At 42.7% G+C, this 19,156-nt stretch overlaps 1 protein-coding gene across 2 annotated transcripts in view; it reads left to right on the top strand.

The window, feature by feature from the left end:
• WASF2 (WASP family member 2) overlaps positions 1 to 19,156 on the top strand; it is a 70,058-nt gene that overhangs the window by 40,355 nt on the left and 10,547 nt on the right. The window contains exons 1-4 of one of the 2 annotated variants that reach the window (XM_029227704.1): positions 6,845 to 8,568; positions 9,706 to 9,878; positions 16,644 to 16,778; positions 17,306 to 17,459. In XM_029227704.1, the coding sequence (XP_029083537.1) occupies positions 9,749 to 9,878; positions 16,644 to 16,778; positions 17,306 to 17,459 (419 nt within the window). In that variant the 5' untranslated portion in view covers positions 6,845 to 8,568; positions 9,706 to 9,748. Of the gene's footprint in view, positions 1 to 6,844; positions 8,569 to 9,705; positions 9,879 to 16,643; positions 16,779 to 17,305; positions 17,460 to 19,156 lie in introns of those variants that run through there. The other variant, XM_029227703.1, reaches the window with a different exon arrangement.

Below are 19,156 nucleotides of genomic sequence, written 5' to 3' on the forward strand. Positions count from 1 at the left end.
TATCCCAGAGAGGGAGTAGTTACTGCAGAGAGAAGCTTGAAATATGGAGAGAAGTATCATAGAGATTAACACGCATAGTTAGAGAGCTAGCAGGTTGAAATGAGACTTCCTCAGTGCCTGACGTGCTGTTTGGCCCTGATTATCTCCTTCCTCCCTCATTTTCAAACTTGCCTCTGTATCTGATCCACCAGTGGGTGCTCCAGTGCCTTGTCTGTAGGGAGCTTAACCCAGTGCAGTAGACTACTTGGAAGAACCAGGAAAGAAAGTTTACGACCTAGCCCCATTTTCTCCATCCCTGGGTAAGGTAGTAAACTGGGATTAGACACTTCCATAAAAACCCACTGTGTGTTCCCATACGGTAGCACATGTCCAGATTAGGCTTCCTCCCAGCTACTCAAGCGCATGTACTTGGAGAGGAATGCATTTTGTATCTATCCTCATCTCAAATTTTTGGCCACCACCAACTGGTGATCACTCTTTTCTGTTATTGGCTATAAATAAAGGAAGCTCTTAAAAATAAAGAAGACTTTATTAGGGCTTGTGTGAGTTATTGACACATTTCTAATAATCTTGTGAGCTGATTTGTTGAGGTTTGATACTTTGTTTTGTTTTGTGAGTTAGTTTTTATTTATTTATTTATTTATTTATTTATTTGGCAGTGCCGCGTCTTAGTTGCGGCATGCAGGATCTTTAGTTGCAGCATGAGAACTCTTAGTTGAGGCATGTGGGATCTAGTTCCCTGACCAGGGATCGAACCTGGGTCCCCCTGCATTGGGAGCATGGAGTCTTAGCCACTGGACCACCAGGGAAGTCCCTCCTTCACCTATTTCTTTCTTCCCCCCTCCCCTCTGGCAACCACCTGTTTGTTCTCTGTATCTATAATTGTTCCTGTCACTTTTTTTTTTTTTTTTTTTTTTTTGGCCACGCCATGCAGCTTGTGGGAGCTTGGTTTCCCGGACCAGGGATTGAACCTGGGTCACAGCAGTGAAAGCACCGAATCTTAACCACAGACCACCGGGGAACTCCCTGTTTCTGTTACGTTTGTTCGTTTGTTTTTTAGATTCCATATATAAGTAAAATCATACAGTATTTGTCTGACTTATTGCACTTAGCATAATACCCTCTAGGTCCATTCATGTTGTTGCAAAGGCAAAATTTCATTCTTTTTTTAAAAAAAATATTTATTTTATTTTTGGCTGCATCAGGTCTTAGTTGCGGCACACGGAATCTTCATTGCAGCATGCAGAATCTTTTCATTGGGGCGCGCAGGCTCTTCACTGGGATGCGCGGGCTTCTCTCTAGTTGTGGCCCAGGCGCTCAGTAGTTGTGGCACATGGGCTCTGTAGTTTCAGCATGCAGGCTCTCTAGTTGTGGCTCGATTGCTCAGTAGTTGCAGCGTGGGCTTAGTTGCCCTACAGCATGTGGGATCTTAGTTCCCTGACCAGGGATCGAACCTGCGTCCCCTGCATTGGAAGGCAGATTCTTAACCATTGGACCACCAGGGAGGTCCCATACCACATCTTCTTTATCTATTCATCTATTGATGGGCACTTGGGTTGCTTCCATATCTTGGCTATTGTAAATAATGCTGCAATAAACTTAGAGGTGCAGATATCTTTTTCTTTTTCGTTTTTTTAATAAGTTTATTTATTTGTTTTTATTTTTGGCTGGGTTGGGTCTTCGTTGCAGTGCATGGGCTTTCTCTAGTTGTGGCGAGAGGGGGCTACTCTTCATTGCAGTGCATGGACTTCTCATTGTCGTGGCTTCTCTTGTTGCAGAGCACGGGCTCTAGGAGTGCGGGCTTCAGTAAATGTGGGACGCAAGCTCAGTAGTCGTGGCTCGCGGGCTCTAGAGCGCAGGCTCAGTAGTTGTGGCACATGGGCTTAGTTGCTCCGCGCATGTGGGATCTTCCCAGGCCAGGGCTCGAAGCCATGTCCCCTGCATTGGCAGGCAGATTCTTAACCACTGCGCCACCAGGGAAGCCCCAGATATCTTTTCGAATTAGTGGGGTTTTTTTTCCCCCCTTTCGATAAATACCCAGGAGTGGAATTGCTGGATCAAAAGTAAGCCCTTTTAGATGGATAGTTTGGAGTATTTCAAACCATTCCATTAAAAAAAAATTTTTAATTTATTTTTTCATTTTTGGCTGCGTTGGGTCTTCCTTGCTGTGCAAGGGCTTTCTCTAGTTGCGGCGAGCGGGGGCTACTCTTCGTTGCGATGTGCTGGCTTCTCATTGTGGTGGCTTATCTTGTTGCAGAGCATGGGCTCTAGGCGCACGGGCTTCAGTAGCTGTGGCGCACGGGCTTAGTTGCTCTGCAGCATGTGGGATCTTCCCGGACCAGAGCTCGAACCCGTGTCCCCTGCATCGGCAGGCGGATTCTTAACCACTGCGCCACCAGGGAAGTCCCCTAGACCATTCCATTTTAATGAATTAGGTATTGCTAGAAATTGGCATTAGGTTGGGAAAGTAAAATGAACTTTGTGTCTGTTACTGCAAGTTATCAGTGATAACATTGTAGACTGTGTAATTGGGGTCTTAGAACAGGGAACTTGGGCAAAGGTGGAGATCTAGGAAATATTTTACGTTCATAAATCGTTTCTTTGGAGCGCAGAATACTTTGCAAACAAAATCTCAGTTTCGTATGGCACCTCTCAAGCATTTTTTTTAGTGCAGCTCACAGCCGAACTAGAAAGATGAATTGAAAGTTTTTCCCCAATTGCTAGTCATCATTAGACTAAGAACTAGAATCCAGGTTTCCAACTCACAGTTTTAGTGTATTTTCTTTTGGACAACCAGACGGATTCTACTAAAAAGAGAGCCTAATTTTGGCCATTTAAAAGGCAGTTTTCGGGCTTCGCTGGTGGCGCAGTGATTAAGAATCCACCTGCCAATGCCGGGGAGACGGGTTCAAGCCCTGGTCCGGGAAGATCCCACATGCCGCAGAGCAGCTAAGCCCGTGCACCACGACTACTGAGCCTGCGTGCCACAGCTACTGAAGCCGGCGCGCCTAGAGACTGTGCTCCGCAACAAGAGAAGCCACGGCAATGAGAAGCCTGCGCACCGCAATGGAGAGTAGCCCCACTCGCTACAACTAGAGAAAGCCCACGCGCAGCAACGAAGACCCAACGCAGCCAAAAATAAATAAATAAATTTAAAAATAAAAGGCAGTTTTCTATGGAATAGTTGATACTAGAAGAAGCTAATTTTGAAGTAAAAGTTATCCCCCAATTTTAGCTTTAAGAGCAAAGCTATGGTTAGAGCCTGAAGAGTAATAAAAGTAAGAACAAAAGGTGGTATTGCTCCCAAAAGATAATAGAAAGCTATGGAATTACCAGATGTGAATGGTCCTTGATATACAGTGTGTTCAAGGAGTAAGATACAGTAGTTTGGAAGTCCTGTTTCCCTGGGCTGCTTTCCCAAAACCAAATTAGGACAAGAAGGAGCTTTACACTTATTGAATGTAGGTCCATAGCTGGTGTCATTCCTTTATGAAATTGGAAATTTCTCCTGGTTTTAGATCACAAGTAAGCTTTTTTTCTTGGTTCTCCCAGTCAGATAGTTTCTTTGTCCACCCTAGGAGTTCCATTTGTCTTGCTAGGTCTTTTGAACATTACTCTAGTGACCGAAACTGATTTGTCAGTAACTTCTTATGTTTGGAGAGAGTCTGGTTATATTTGTAGGTTTAGCCCCACCTTGTATTTCAATAGGAAGTGGGTAGATGCTTTAGTCTATAATGAGGCATTCCTCGTGATTGTTGCATGATAGTGAAGGCTGCTATATGCAACAGTAAATTCATACTTCTTTAAACATTTTAACAGACAGACTTAGATTACAGTAAACTTGTGTGTTGTGTATTATTTTGAAGTCAAATGATTATTTGACTTTCAGTTGAGATTCTTGAACCGCTGTGAAATATACATTCTTTAACATAAAGAAATTTATTTCTTGAAAGAGGAAACTGGCCGACAAAGCAAAGCTCTTCTCATATGCCCCCATCCAAAGATCCAAAGTGCTGTTAACTATAGAACAGTGGGAAATGCTGAAGTGAAAGCAGAAGTCCTAATTGCCACACATACAATATCCCCACATGTTCTCATCCCCTGCTACTGCTGATCAGCATTTTGGGGGTATGTTTCAAAGAGGAACTGCCTTGAGAAGCATTTCTGTTGTTACGGTTTTTGCTGTAGCTCAGATATACTTGCTTTTGGATGTGGCCATAGAAATCTGCAGGTGTTATCAGTGACCGTGGCTCTAAATGAAGCGTTGTTTATTTATTTATAATAAATAGCTAGTAGTACATATCATTGCCAGAACGAGTAGTCATCTGTTTTCTGTCCTGGTAATAATAAGAATTCAGAGTGTAGGGTACAGATGAGTGCATCCTCCCTCTCACATGCAGCCTTCCTTTATTATCTTCTTCCACCCTCCCAATCCCTACCTCTCACCTACTTCACCCCACTCCTGCTACAGGCTGTTGGGAACAGAATTGAGAGTTCAGAGTGTAGGGTACATGTCAAAGTCTCCTTTTGCCTTTGCACTGACCAAATGTGATATATAAATATTTCATGATAACTTCAAATATAAAGACTTGTAGAATCTTACTGTTGTGAAGGGACCTCAAAGAACACCTCATCCAGTTTCCAGTTCAAAGCATGAATCCCATAATGGTACTGGCAGTCTAGACTGGTCAGTGTACTCCAGGCCATAGCTAGGAGGGGATGCCTGAAGTCTTTTATTTATTCTCAGGCTCATTCTCAAGTTTCTTAGGCTGAAAATAGCCAGGGGTAAAGATGGGGGTTGCTGCTGAGTCTGGCTGGATGTCTGGAACTGGTCCAAAGCCAGTTTTTCCTTTGGACTCCTTTGGGTAGCCAACTCCCAGATTGGCTTGGGAGGTTCCCAGAGTGTAAATAACTTAACCCCAGGGCTTTGTCTGGAATGTCCTTTTTACCATTCTGGATCCTAGCCGTCCTGGTAACTAGATGAATCTAGATCTGGCAAAGGGTTTGATTCATGGTCATGATCTGCCCTTCTCTACAGTCCCTAGACCTCCCTCTGGCCTTGTGTTCAGAATGCAAGTGGCTGTTGACCAAGTGAAGAGGTTATGGCAGCTTAGGTAGAAGCAAATCCAGGAATTTTAGAACTTCTTAAAGGTCATCTAGCTCAGTCTCTTTATTTTGCAGATGAGGAAACTGAAGCCCAGAGTGAGAATTATATCATCTTTGATTTAACAGGCATTGTAGAAGTCATCCAGTCTGACCTCTCAACATCATCTTCTTACAGTCTAGGAATCTCTCCCCCAACATGCCCAATAGCTGGTATCCAGAGGATGATACTGGGGAACTTATAACTTCTGAAGAGAACCCATTCTAATATAGGACAGCTCTAATTAAAAGGAACTAACTTAATTGAAATCTACTTCCCTGTAACTTTTATCTTCTCAGTGGTTCTAATTTAATTCCTCTCCTATGTAACATCCCCCAAGGTAAGACCTTCTCAGACTCCCAAGTTAGCAAATATCTCTGTAGCATATAATTTCCCTAATCAAAATAAAGTATAACTGAAAAAGAACTTTACTGATTCTATAAAGACAGGGCATTCCACTTTCATGTGTCCAAACTTCTTTCTCCAGCCAAGAACGACTACTTTCTTGGTTTTCTTCACTTTCTTTTCATTACTGGCACTAGCATTTAGCTCTTTTCATAATACTTTTTTTTTTTTTTAATTTTTTTATTAGAATCAGGACCTCAGTTCCCCCGCCAGGGATTGAAACCAGGCCACAGCAGTGACAGTGCCAAATCCTAACCACTAGGCCACCAGGGAACTCCCTCGTAATACGTGTAATAAAGAAACATACATTTTAGCACTTTGTGAGTATAACTGTACAAAGCTATCAGGAGAGAGCTACAGATAGGGCTGAAGGGTTGGACTCACCCCTGCAGCCTGTCTATGGTTCCTCAGTTCATATTTGCTAGCTGTGGTGGGTCTCTCCATTTCTATTGTCTCCTTCTCAGCCTGGGAAGAGTTTCCCAACTGGTCTTCTTACCTCCAGTCTTCTCCTGCCCAAATACAGCTTCCGATTTCTGTTAGAATGATTTATCTAAAAATGCAGATTTGCCCATGTCACTTCCTTAATTTAGTGGTTCGTCAACACCCAGTGCTCCACACATTTTCCACTAAATGACTACTGATGATAGATGAGCTTTCCTCAACTGCATTCCCATAAGAAAATTAAACCCTAATGCTATTAGGCATCCATTGTATGTAATGTATTAACTTTTTTCCAGTGCATCTGAAATGGTCCTAGATGCTTACATTCTTGAAGAGAATTGAGGAAATAGTCATTCAAATTCTTTTCTTTGTTCTGTGGTTCAGATGAGGAACCCAGTGTAAAAGAGTAAAGAGAGAGAATGTATATTCTTCAAGAGGTCCAGAAGCATGGCTGGGAACAATCTCCAGAAAAAAACTCCACAAATTTCATTGAAGTCTAGGGTTTCAACTTTATTATTATTTAAAAAAAAAAAATATATATATATATACACACACACATTTATTTATTTATTATAAATTTATTTATTTAATTTATTTATTTTTGGCTGCTTTGGGTCTTTGTTGCTGCATGCGGGCTTTCTCTAGTTGTGGCGAGCGGGGGCTACCCTTCCTTGCGGTGCACGGGCTTCTCATTGTGGTGGCTTCTTTTGTTGCAGAGCACAGGCTCTAGGTGCTCAGGCTTCAGTAGTTGTGGCTCGCAGGCTGTAGAGCACAGGCTCAGTAGTTGTGGCGCACGAGCTTAGTTGCTCCACGGCATGTGGGATCTTCCCGGACAAGGGCTTGAACCCGTGTCCCCGGCATTGGCAGTCGGATTCTTAACCACTGCGCCACCAGGGAAGACCCTAGGGTTTCATCTTTAAATTTATGTGAATATTGTATTCTACTACATAATATGTCCATTGTTAAAAGTGTTTTAAAATATTTGTCAGTGAATAGAATTGATTTTACAGGAGGATTTGCCTGAGGTCCGTGGAACTAAAAATAACTACCTTTTTTCTTAGCCCTGTAGTGGACATTTTATACATGTTACATTATTTAATGTCTCTAGGAAAATTGCCCAAGATAACACAGCTAGTAAGGTGTCAAGACTCAGGGCACTAAGAGAAGTATGTCTCAACTCCACAACTTGAAGCTGAGTTGAGTCAAGAGCCTTGGAAGTCTTTGCCCCATTTCTAAGTTTGTCTTCACTGGAATAGAGGGTTTTTTTTTCCTTGGTCAAATTAGTATTGTGGTTCAGATCATGCGTAATTCCATACTTCTTTGGCATAATACCTTGATTATCCAAAAGGAAAATGAGCAGTGATGCAGGTAATTCCATATAATAGGGAATCTTGTCTTTCTCTGGTGGCTCTGAAACATATAAAATTACTTTTTTTTTAGTAGCAGATTCACTTTTCTAATTGTTTTGTCTTGATAGATATTGACATATTGTAATTTCCTGAGTACTCTAGCTGGTTGTGGGAGCTGGCTCTTTTTGGCAAGAGGTAGCTATCTTGCTATTGAAAACTTGGTTCCTCCACCCCAGAAGACATAGAGTTGACTCCATTTGTGTCCACTTACCCAAGGTACTTGGGAAAGCATAAATGCTAAAGTACCAAGGTGTCAGAGTGGCTTCCCCAGCTCCACCCCTAATCTGACATTTACCTAGCCATCTGGAATCCAGTTTCCATTAGGTGTCCAAAGAGAATGTCTGGAATGCCCTGTCAGTGGCCATTCAGTGCAGAATTTCAAGGGGATCTGGCTTCTGTAGCTCCTCTAAGAAGCTAGAACAAGTTCTGAAATAATTGCTAATGGAGGGAGCCATAGTGGCTATTTTCACTCATCTCTGGCTGTACCCCTGAATTTCTGGTTCTTCCTAAAAGCTTGAAGTTTGGGAGTCTAAGGGCATCCAGAGGATGCAGAGTCCTGTGAGGTTCTTTTATTTGTAACATCTTGCCTCCTTTGCTGTTCTAAACTCTCTTTTCAGTATGAGTTAATAAAGCTTGCATGTTAGTACCCAGTACCCTTTAGATTATGTAAAAGAGGAGAAGAGGTAGACTGGGAGGGAAAGTCCAGAGTTTGGATTAGAAAACCTGTTTAGTCAAAGGGGAACTTAGCTGAGGAACAGAATGAAAATTATTTCCTTAGACAGTAGACAAACATTCAGGAAACACCTCTGCACCCCAAAGATAGGAACAGCTGCCACACAGTGACTATTAAAGGGAGGTTCTAAGTTATGAGCAAACAGCTGATTCTCTTGGTTCTTAGGCTGTTGCTGTTGGTGACAGGAAATCTTGTTTCCCAAGCTGCTGGCTTCCTGTTTTATTTTTACTCTTAGCAGATCAGAATGTCCATAACAAGGAGCAGTCTGTTCCAAAGGGTTCTACTCCCTCTTTGAGCCTGAAGGGCTTTTTTTTTTTTTTCTTTTGGTCAGACAATATGTTGGTTCACTTTTAAGATCTATGATGTTTAGCTTGATTTAAGCATTTCGTATTCACAATCAACTTTTTTGGTGATGAGCTGGTGTTTTGAGATTTGATGTAAGTAAACCTCTGTGGGGTTTTTTTTTTTTTTTTTTTAAAGAGGAGGTTGCAACCTTGGGGACTTGGGTATGTTACCTTTATGCTTTACCATTTAATTTGCCATTTTCCCTAGCACAAAAACCATTAGGCTGTTTTAAATTTCTTTAGTTTCACAAGATAGGGAAACAGTTCCAGCCCGATGTGCCTTGGCTGTAGTCATATCCATTTTGTTGGATAAAAAACCTCCTCCTGTCCTTGTAAAGCTAGGAATTTGGTAATCTAACTCTAAAACAATAGCTCAGCATGAACCTAAAGTGCTGGGGGATTTCCTAGGGAAAGGGGCTCAGCCGACAGGATAAGAAACAGTAACTGGAAGGTTTCCGGATCTGCTCCACTTCCTGCTGTTTCAAGAGCCTTTTGGCCCAGGTGTGTTGAACCGGATGGGAGAGAGAAAGGGAGCTGTGGGTAGAAGAGAAAGGACTAGGGAATCTTACAGCACAGGGTGCTTGGCATCATGTTTGATATATTGAACGTGTAAAATTTTCCTTGATATTCTTTCATTCTGTCAATTTACAGACTAAACTTTGGTAGTGTTAATAGATACTGGCAGTATTTAGCTGTACATTAACAGTCCTCCATCAGGGAAGGACTGGAGAAGTTATGTCCTGTTGCAGATCAGTAGAATCACTATTGGCAACTTAATTTCATTGTGGAGACTGTCAGATGACAAAAGCTCTTTTTTGATTCTTATAATTGATTATCTGGAATCTGATCTGTTCTGGTTGTGGACCCCCCAAGGTTAAGATCTGTACCATCCAGGACTTGCTGAATGGGCTGTTTTCTTACCATGCGTCCCTGCCTCTGGAGACTCTTGTTAGTTGGAGCATAGTTGTTATTTTAAGGTTTTTAGGTTTTTATGCTGCCTGTGTACCCTCAGTCAGCAGTCACCAGTTCAGAATTTCTAAACTTATCCAGCAAGCCTCTAATGGCAAACCTTTAAAAGGGGTGGTAGGGGTAAGGGAGGGCTTAAAACAGAAAAAAGAAGATTTTTAAAGCTGTTCAGATCAGAGCAAAACAAAAGGAAAAAAGACTCACAGCCCTGGTGTGCCTGGAATTTGTGGTTGAGTAATACTTTTCCTGTTATTTCTTTTTTAGGTGGTTTTTCATCATTCAGAACGTTGCCTGAAGCAGGTCCACCATGCCGTTAGTAACGAGGAACATCGAGCCAAGGCACCTGTGCCGTCAGACGTTGCCTAGCGTTAGAAGCGAGCTGGAATGCATGACCAACATCACCCTGGCAAATGTCATCCGACAGCTGGGCAGCCTGAGTGAGTGCCGCAGAGAGCCTGTGCTTTGCCCTCAGGGGTCGTTGGTGCTCTTTATTTTGTTTCCTTCTCCTCCATGTTCCTATTTCTCCCCCATCTGCCTTCCCTAGGTAGTGCGAAAATTTATCCCACTCCCACCCCCTCCCCAAAGAGAGGCTCCTTTTTGGTACAGATTCTTCCCCTCAATCCTTTCTTCATCTACCACCACCCTCTAGGTTCCCTCCCCCTCCCCCTCCACCTGCTTCAAAAGAAATCTGTGGGAAGGGTGGCAGGAAGGGCTGCAGCAGAAACTGCAGATGGAATGACAGAGCAGAATTCTCTGTGTGTAAAGTGGGAGGTTCACAGAGCAGTATCTTGGGTTGGGGAATGTGCCTGTAATTGCACAAAGCTATTCGATGTAGCCTGACTTTGTTGAAGCCTCAAATGTGCCAATAGTCTTTATCTACACAACAACCCCCTCCCCCACCCTTTTCTTCCCAAAGAGAAGTAAAGCAAACATGCATTCAGAGAGATTCTGGCTGACTTGTCTGCCTTGGTACACATTTTATTGTGCTGCAAGCCCCCAGGTCCAAGTTCAGGGTACAAATTACTTCTGTAGTCTCTGGGGGGTATTGGGAGTTTTGCAAGCTGTGTGAACACAGTGACACAAATTGGAGCTGGAGCCATTCTTCTCTAGGAGGAAGATGGGGGTTAACCCAGTCTGTTTTGGAGCTGAGGGAAAGCCAGCTCAACTGTAATTTTTTTTTTTTAATTGATAAGAATGAATAAGACTGCCTTGGGTGGGGTACATGCATGGGTTTGGATTTCTTTCTGAATTAAGTTGACTTTGTTTGCTTGGAGCCGAGATATGGGAAGGGCAGATGCTTGGATAGGCTCTGCATTTGTCTAGTGCCATTCTAGCTCCCATAAGAACCTCTGTCAAAATGCCATTTTAGTGATCTTCCTTAGCAAAAGCATCTTGGTGTGAATTATTTCAGACATTCACCTCTCCTATCGCATCACTGCCCTTAGTGAAAACAGTGGAATATCAAGAAAGCCTGCATCCCCCCTCAGGTAGTAATAGGCCCTGCCTTGAAAATAGGTGCCTGAGGAGACAGAGATCTGTGACCATATGATGTATGGGGTCTGAGATTCCTAAGCCATCACCTAGCTCAGAGGCCATCTCAGTTGATCCAGGGCTTAGGGAAACCTGGATGGGGCGTCAAGAAAGAAATGAAACCCCGCCAGTGTCTGTCTTACACAAAGGAACATTGACAGCAGTGCAACAGCAGTATGGCTGACAAGGAAGCACATGAAGGCTGCAGAGAGCCTCACTGCTTCTTAAAAGCATCATTTCTGCTTCTGTCACCCTGAGAAAGCCAAATGGGTGGAAGTCAGTCACACACTGGTTCCTTCTCTATAGGACAAAGGACATCTAGCTAATGATAACTTCTTATTCTCACTCAGCAGGAGTTATGCTCTCTCTCAGGTGTTTTTCCAGGGTAGTGTTGCTGGATGCCATTGCTCACTCTCCCACTTGTGATCAGAGCATTCCTAACTTGAGGAAGTTGATCTGAGGGCCAGGGTTGGCTTGTGCCTGTGGAAACAAGATTTCCTCAGGTTGTAGAGCTAGCTGACCCTTTATTCATCCAGTAAACATGTATTGAACATATTTTATGTGCCAGATACTGAGAGGATACAGCAATAGTAAGAAATGGTCTCTGCCTTCCAGGAGCTCGTACTCTACCAGAGGAGAAAGAAATAAATAATTCTTAAGGGGAGAATGGGGAGAGGATGAGAAGGGAACTCACGTTTGTTGATTGCCTACTTTAAGCCGGGTTTTAATAGGATCTTCACATAGATTATCTCGTTTAATCCTTTTAATAATCCTATGACGTTAGATGTTGGCATTGCCATTTTTCAGATGAAGAAATGAAGGCTCAGAAAAGTAAGGTAACTTTCCTGCAGACACAGCAGTCAGAGGCAAAGTCAGACTTCCTAGGAATTTCTCAGTTCTGTCTCCTGTCTCTCTGTCTCTACCAACACTGCCCTGGTTTAGACCGACTTTAACTCTCACCTAAACTGTTGTCCTAGCCTCCCTCTGGCCTCCCTTTCTCTGATCAACACCCTTAAATCTATAAACCTAAAAATTGTATAAAATCTTATAAATCTTAAACCTATACTCTTGCCAGAGTGGTCTGCCCAAAACTAAAATCTTACTTTTTACTTTTATAATTCTGAATTGTTTGAATTTTTAAAAGTTAAGTCTGTGTTAACTTTTGCAGTTTAAAAAGTGTTTTTAAAATAAGAGTATAAATGTTAGCTATGTATTTATCTCTGCTCTTCCTCACTATGGAATTATTTAAGTTCCTTGGCCTGGCATTCAAGACTTTAAGACCTGCCTTTCTTTTCAGCCTCATTTTCTGTAATCTGTCTTCTCCCATTTTACAGTCTTTTTTTTTTTTTTTTTCTTTTTTTTTTTTCATTTTACAGTCTTTTTAAGGGATTCTTTTAAAATTAAAAAGGGAAAAAAAAAGAAGGAAGAAAAACTGAATTACCAACTACTTGTAGCTTCTGAGACAGACCATATTCTCTCGTACTTCGACGTGGTGGCTTTGTTGTTCCCACTGCCTGGAGAGCCCTTGCCATCCTTGTAGCTGATCTTCAAGGCCCACCCAGCTCAGGGATCTCCTCCTCCAGGTTGGACTGAGTACCCCTCTGAGATCCTATTACATGCCTGTATTATTACCCGCCACATTATATTGAAATTTATCTCCTATATTAAATTGAAAGTTCTTTGGAGGCAGAAATCATGTGTTGTTTGTCCTTGAACCCCAGTGTCTATCTTGTATAGTACCTGGCACCCAGTAGGAGCTCAGTAAATACTTTTTGAATGATTCATGCATGTACTCTTTCCATGCTTCCATGCTGTTGGTGCACAGAGAATACAGGGAAGGAAGGAATATTTCCTATGGGGAATGGGAACATAACGGGAATAGGGAGAGTCAAGGAAAGCTTCACAGAAGAGGTTACATTTGAATCGAGCCTTGAAAGATGACTAGGATTTCATCTAGCAGAGAGAGGTGCAGGAATGGGCTCATATGTGCTTCAGGCTCATGACCTTGGCCTCATGTATTATATTCTAGCCGGAAGTGCTTGGTCTAGTAGGGAAAGTCTGATTATGGAATGAATAAAGCACAAAACTAAGATTTCACAGCCATGAATTGCTCCCTGATAGCATATCCAGGATTCTCATTTTCCCTCAGTGCAGTGAGATTGGCATTTCACATATTAGGTTGCCGTATCTTAGGAAATGTGGGCACAGCCAGCCAGCCAGCACTTCTGAATCAGTATCCTGACCACCTAGGAAAAGGGAACCCCTTCTTGGGTCATTAAGATTTGTTATGGGACTTCCCTGGTGGTCCAGTGGCTAAGACTCCACACTCCCAGGGCAGGGGGCCCAGGTTCTATCCCTGGTCAGGGAACTAGATCCCACATGTTGCAACTAAAGATTCCACATGCCACAACTAAAAAAAGATCCCGCATGCCACAAGACCCAGCGCAGCCAAATAAAATAAATAAAATTTTAAAAAGATATGATATTGGGTTTTCTGAGTACAGTGGGTCCATGCCATTGGGGGGCTCCAAGACTCCCACTCAAATTCAAACGAGCAGCTTCATATTTTGAAAAATCAGTTTTACTTGTTCCATTTCCACATAAGATTTCATTTGAAAAACTGTACTGCTAAGAGAAAAAAAAAAAAGTTGAAGACTGCTTCTGGAATCTTGCAAAATGGGGTAGATGTCTATTATGAATGGCCTGATGTGATAGTGGATCTATCTTGGTAATCTGAATAAGTGAAATTATTAATTATTAATTAATTAATAAGTGAAATTATCGCCTGCCAATGCAGGGAATGTGGGTTCAATCCCTGGTCCGGGAAGATCCCACATTCCACAGAGCAGCTGAGCCCGTGCACCACAACTACTGAGCCTGCACTCTAGAGACTGCAAGCCACAACTACTGAGCCCATGTGCCACAGCCACTGAAGCCCGCATGCCTGGAGCCCGTGCTCTGCAACAAGAGAAGCCACCACAATGAGAAGCCCGTGCACCGCAACGAAGAGTAGCCCGCCTGCTCACTGCAACTAGAGGAAGCCCGCGTGCAGCAAATGAAGACCCAACGCGGCCAAACAAAAAAAAGTCATCTGATATGGTTGAGCAATATAAGGAGGAGTCTCATTATAACAATTTACAGGGACTTCCCTAGTGGCGCAGTGGTTAAGAATCCGCCTGCCAATGCAGGGGACACAGGTTCAAGCCCCGGTCCGGGAAGATCCCACATGCCACGGAGCAACTAAGCCTGTGCACCACAACTACTGAGTCTGCACTCTAGAACCCACGAGCCACAACTACTGAAGCCTGTGTGCCTGGAGCCTGTGCTCTGCAACAAGAGAATCCACCGCAATGTAGAGGCCCGTGCACTGCACTGCAACGAAGAATAGCCCCCACTTGCTGCAACTAGAGAAAACCTGCATGCAGCAACGAAGACCCAACACAGCCAAAAATAAATAAATTAATTAATTTAGAAAAAGAGTTTACATTTTTGGCTCGTTTAATCCTGTGACAACTTGGTGAGATAGATATAGTTGTCCCCATTTCGTAGATGAGGAAACTGAGGCTGGGAGAATTTGACTTGCTGAAAAGTACACAGGTGTAGGTAGAAAGAACTGAGACTTAAATTCAGACTTTCTGGTTTGAAGTCTACTGCTTCTTCCATGTATCATCTTGCAGTTCTAAGTATACCTAGGACCTGACATGACGTAACGTGACAGTGGGGAAGCCTTCACTCCACCTCACTCCCCCTTCAAATAGCATTCTCAATGTTACCATTTTTATATGGTGGGGTTCTTTGTATGATTTCATCTTAAACCATTGTGCCACACTGATTTCTACTCCCACTATCACTGCTCCTTTCACTGAGGAGCAGGAAATCCTGCGTACTCTCACGGTGACCTAAGGGTAAATTGACTTGGGGTTTTCTTTTCCTCCAGAACAGCTGGATGGTTAACAGATATTTTTGAGCCTGGTTTATTTTCCATGCTTAATGTGTGTTTCTCTGTTATGTAGTCTTCTGATCACAGTTATTCGTTACCTAGGCAAGCATGATACAGTATGGTTTTTGGTTTTGGGGTTTTTTTTTTGAGATATGGTTGATTTACAATATTATGTAAGTGTCAGGTGTACAACGTAGTGGTTCAAAATTTTTAAAGGTTATTCTCCATTTATAGTTATTATAAAATATTGGCTGTATTCTCTATGCTGTACAATATATCCTTGTAGCCTGTTTATTTTATACACAGTAGTTTGTACCTCTTAATCCCCTGTCTTGCCCCCCTCCCCCCTTCCCTCTCCCCACTGGTAACCCCTAGTTTGTTCTCTATATCTGTGAGTCAGTACAGTATGGTTCTTATACGACTTAGCCATATTATCAGGGATCAGATTGGATTCTCAACCTGCCCTGTAGAAGTGCAGCTTGTTACCAATTTCAGTCCTTTGAGCTCAGGAGCTTCCCATGGTTGTTTAGATCACAAAACCATTCAGTATATAAAGACTTGCTTCTTCCTTGATTAGAAACTCTTTATTGACTAAATTTACCAGCAATTCAAAATATGCTGTTGATGGGTCTTATCCTTACCTTCCAGGTTACATTGAGTGAGCTGCATTTCACCCTGAAGGTGCAGTTTTGGCCTTTTGATCTAATTTTTTCCCCTCAAGTATGGACTAAGAATAAATGTAGTTTAGAAACTAAAGTAAGAGCCTACTCTAAATAGTTCTCAAAGAAATGATCTTTTGGTTGGGCACAGTAACTTATGCCTGCCTTCACCTTGCAAGTAACAAACTCAGATGGTGTATTTATTCGTATGCACCACTTTTCATTCTAGCAAGAATGTGCTTTGTGGCTTGGAATGACAATATGGAGGTAGTGTCAGATTGCTTTTATGTTTCTTTGGCTGCAAATTCTCCTTGCATTCCAGGGTTGAAAGTACGGAACTCTTTTCTTTTTCTAAAAAACAAGACATTGTGGAATGAGACCACTGGTATGTTGTTTTTCAGGGAGAGCTTGAATGTTTCAGCTTTCCACTTGTTCCCTGAGATGTAGATTTGAAGGATTATAACCTAAAGCAAAGACTTTCAAAGTTGTAGGTCATAAAACATAAAATAACCTTTTCACCTCTTAGAAGAAGTTATGTCTCTATTATGAGTTGTTAGTAAGTTCAGGGCCCCTCAAAGATACCACATCTCATCATGGTTGTTCAGCGTACTTTTGGGGCTCCACTGAGGATGTGATTTCTTATTTTTCATGTTAACTGTAAACACATAGAAGGTCCTTCTAACTCCCAATCTGTTTTCCAGAAGCACTTTTACAAGGTGCTTTTACAGAGCAGCAAAGGGCTAAGGGCTATAGGCAAATGTATAGACATACTCTCCACTCTTCTAGGATTCGTTTTTTGGATAACACCTTTTGAGTTTATTCATCCTGTTTTGAGTTTCATGTCAGTTCATTTTGCCAAGAAGACTCTGTTAGTTATAGAGCACGTGCAGGCTGCCCAGGCTCTGGAGGGTATGTCTCTGTCTCCAGGAGCAAGCTCTGCACGTAGCCTGAACCATCTTAGAGGGGTGGGTGGGTGTGTTTGAGAGGTGGGAAATACAGTCTTTAGTAGCCAGTTTTTCTGACCATGTATGTCACTTTTAGGCACTAGTGACTTGGTTTCTTTGCTCTCTCAGGTAAATATGCCGAGGACATTTTTGGAGAGCTCTTCACTCAGGCAAATACTTTTGCCTCTCGAGTAAGCTCCCTTGCTGAGAGGGTCGACCGCCTACAAGTTAAAGTCACTCAGCTGGATCCCAAGGAAGAAGAAGGTAAGGAAGCTGAGCTCAGCATTTGCAGGCTCTGCTGAGCAGTTGCTTAGGATTTCTTTTTTCATGATTTATAAAAAAGTGAGGGGAGAAATCACAGAGACCTATGGAGTTCTGCTTTGAAACGACACAAGCCTGGGTGATGTAAAGAAACCTTTTAATCTCTACCACACCTCCACACACTCCCTTTCTCCCGTTCCCCCAATCCCCTCTTTCTCAAATTCCCCTTCCCCCCAATCGTATTTTGCTACCATAAAAGTACTTGGAAGATTCATTCCTCCTAAGGAAGGGCCTGCTAGATCTGGCCACATAGTAAACCTTTGTGTTGCCTCATTTTGTTCAGTCATGAAATGGCTGGGCTGCTGACAGCCTTGTGGGGCTTCCCCAGAGGGGGAGGAAAAAAAAAAAAACCTGGCTGCAGACAGCCGCAGCCAAGAAATGCAGCAGCTGAGGCCTCTCCGACTGGTGTGACTCAGTGTTTGCTCAAATAGCCTGTCATCCATTTTCTAATGCCTTCCATCTTCTTTCAGTGTCACTACAAGGAATCAACACCCGAAAGGCCTTCAGAAGCTCTACTGTTCAAGACCAGAAGCTTTTTGACAGAAACTCTGTCCCCATACCTGTCTTGGAAACATACAACACCTGTGATACTCCTCCACCTCTCAACAATCTGACCCCTTACAGGTAACCTGGCTAGCTTCTACCTTTTTCAGCCTGTGGTTAACAACACTAGATTGTCTTTTTATTTAAAGATGTTGTTTACATCAGAGGATTGTATCAAAAAGCATACTACAACCCCAGAGTTGCTTGTGGCAGCAGAAGCTAACGTTTACCATATAAACAGTTGCCACTTATTATTGTTTGGTTTCTTAAACTCATAGTGAATATAATATATATTGAAAGTTTGCTATAGCATTGCATGCTGCAGAGTTTACTTTGGTACAAGCCAGGTCCATCTTGGATCCCATCCAAGGAATTTAGTTATTATAGAACCAAAAGGACTTTGTTACAAGGCAGTCCTATAGCATGCATCCCAGGGGCGACATTCTAGCAAGGCTCCCACTTACTCTGAAACCACTAGATTACCAGATGTTTGGGCGTGTTAGTGGGGCCAGTCTTGTGGACTGGCTGCTCTGGGCCCTGAGGGTCCTTCCAGAGCTTAAGGAGTAATTGGCATTCTTCCAAATGAGTGTCGTTCACTTCGTTTTGAACATCCTTTCATCATTCCCCTCTGAAAGGACCTACAGTGCTGTGGCTGGACTTGAAAAAGGTAGTCTTATAGACAACTTAAAGCCCCTCCCCTCTAGTAGTCTCTAGTGTTATCGTGCAAAAAATTTCCAGGCAGGGTCAGAAAGCGAATATTTATCTTGCTCGCATCCATAAATATCTTTGGAACAGGTAAAAGTAATTACAGATAGCTGGAGGCAGATGTCTTCTGTGAGACATGGGTGTACTGCAAAGTAGAATACGTGTGTGAAATTCAAGGACGCCCACCTGATCCACAGAGCCAGAATAGGAGCATGGTCGCTTCTCACACAGATACAGAGGAAGTACATGGCATCTATCCTATTATTATTACTGTGTGAAATTATGTTTGCCCCTTGGCTCTCAAAGGGGCCAGCTAACATAGCAGGGCGTAGATTTGACTCTCTAGCCTGCATCATTTAGCCTAGTTGGATCTGAGCAGAGGGGTTGTAGGGCAGGAAAAGACTACACACCTGATAATATTGAAGGGACTATGGTAAGACAAGTTTATTTTTCAATTAATGTAGGGTATTTTCCTTTTTAACATTCTCCTCTCAGTTTTCTGGATTTAGCCTAACAGAAAAGAGTGGTGGTGTGGCTAACTCAGAACAAGATTTAATATAAAAATCATTAGTGCATGATTAGGAAATGGTTTCTGTGTGTTGTGATAGGCTTGGAGGTTAGGAAAGAATTACCTTTCCAGTTCTTTTTAGTTCAGAGTAGTGTTAAAATAAATATCCACCCCTAAGTGCATGCTTCCTGGAGAATGGGAGAGACTCAGCCATGCCAAAGTGCAGGATTCCAACCAGGGTCATTGAGTCTGGTAGATACCTCTACATCGACACTCGGTAGCTCACTCTGTACCTCTTTCACAGCCACTAAGAGATGGTAATGAAATCTTGCGGTCATAAAACAGCTGGCCATCTTTTCTCACTGGGGCCCCCTTGTGGCTGGGGGGTGGGGGTGGATGCTGAGCTCTTCCGGAAGGGAGCAAGTAGGTGGAATGCTGTGGTTGTCTGTATTTACAGAAGAATAACAGCTGCACACATATACACATTCATGTGTGTATGTGCATACCTATGTACACATGTGAACCTGCACATGTGTGCACAGGTTTTGGGTGGATAGAAAGCCAC

The sequence above is a fragment of the Monodon monoceros genome, unplaced genomic scaffold (assembly GCF_005190385.1).
Source record: "Monodon monoceros isolate NGI ecotype Baffin Bay Population unplaced genomic scaffold, NGI_Narwhal_1 Super_Scaffold_18, whole genome shotgun sequence".
Lineage (NCBI taxonomy): Eukaryota > Metazoa > Chordata > Mammalia > Artiodactyla > Monodontidae > Monodon > Monodon monoceros.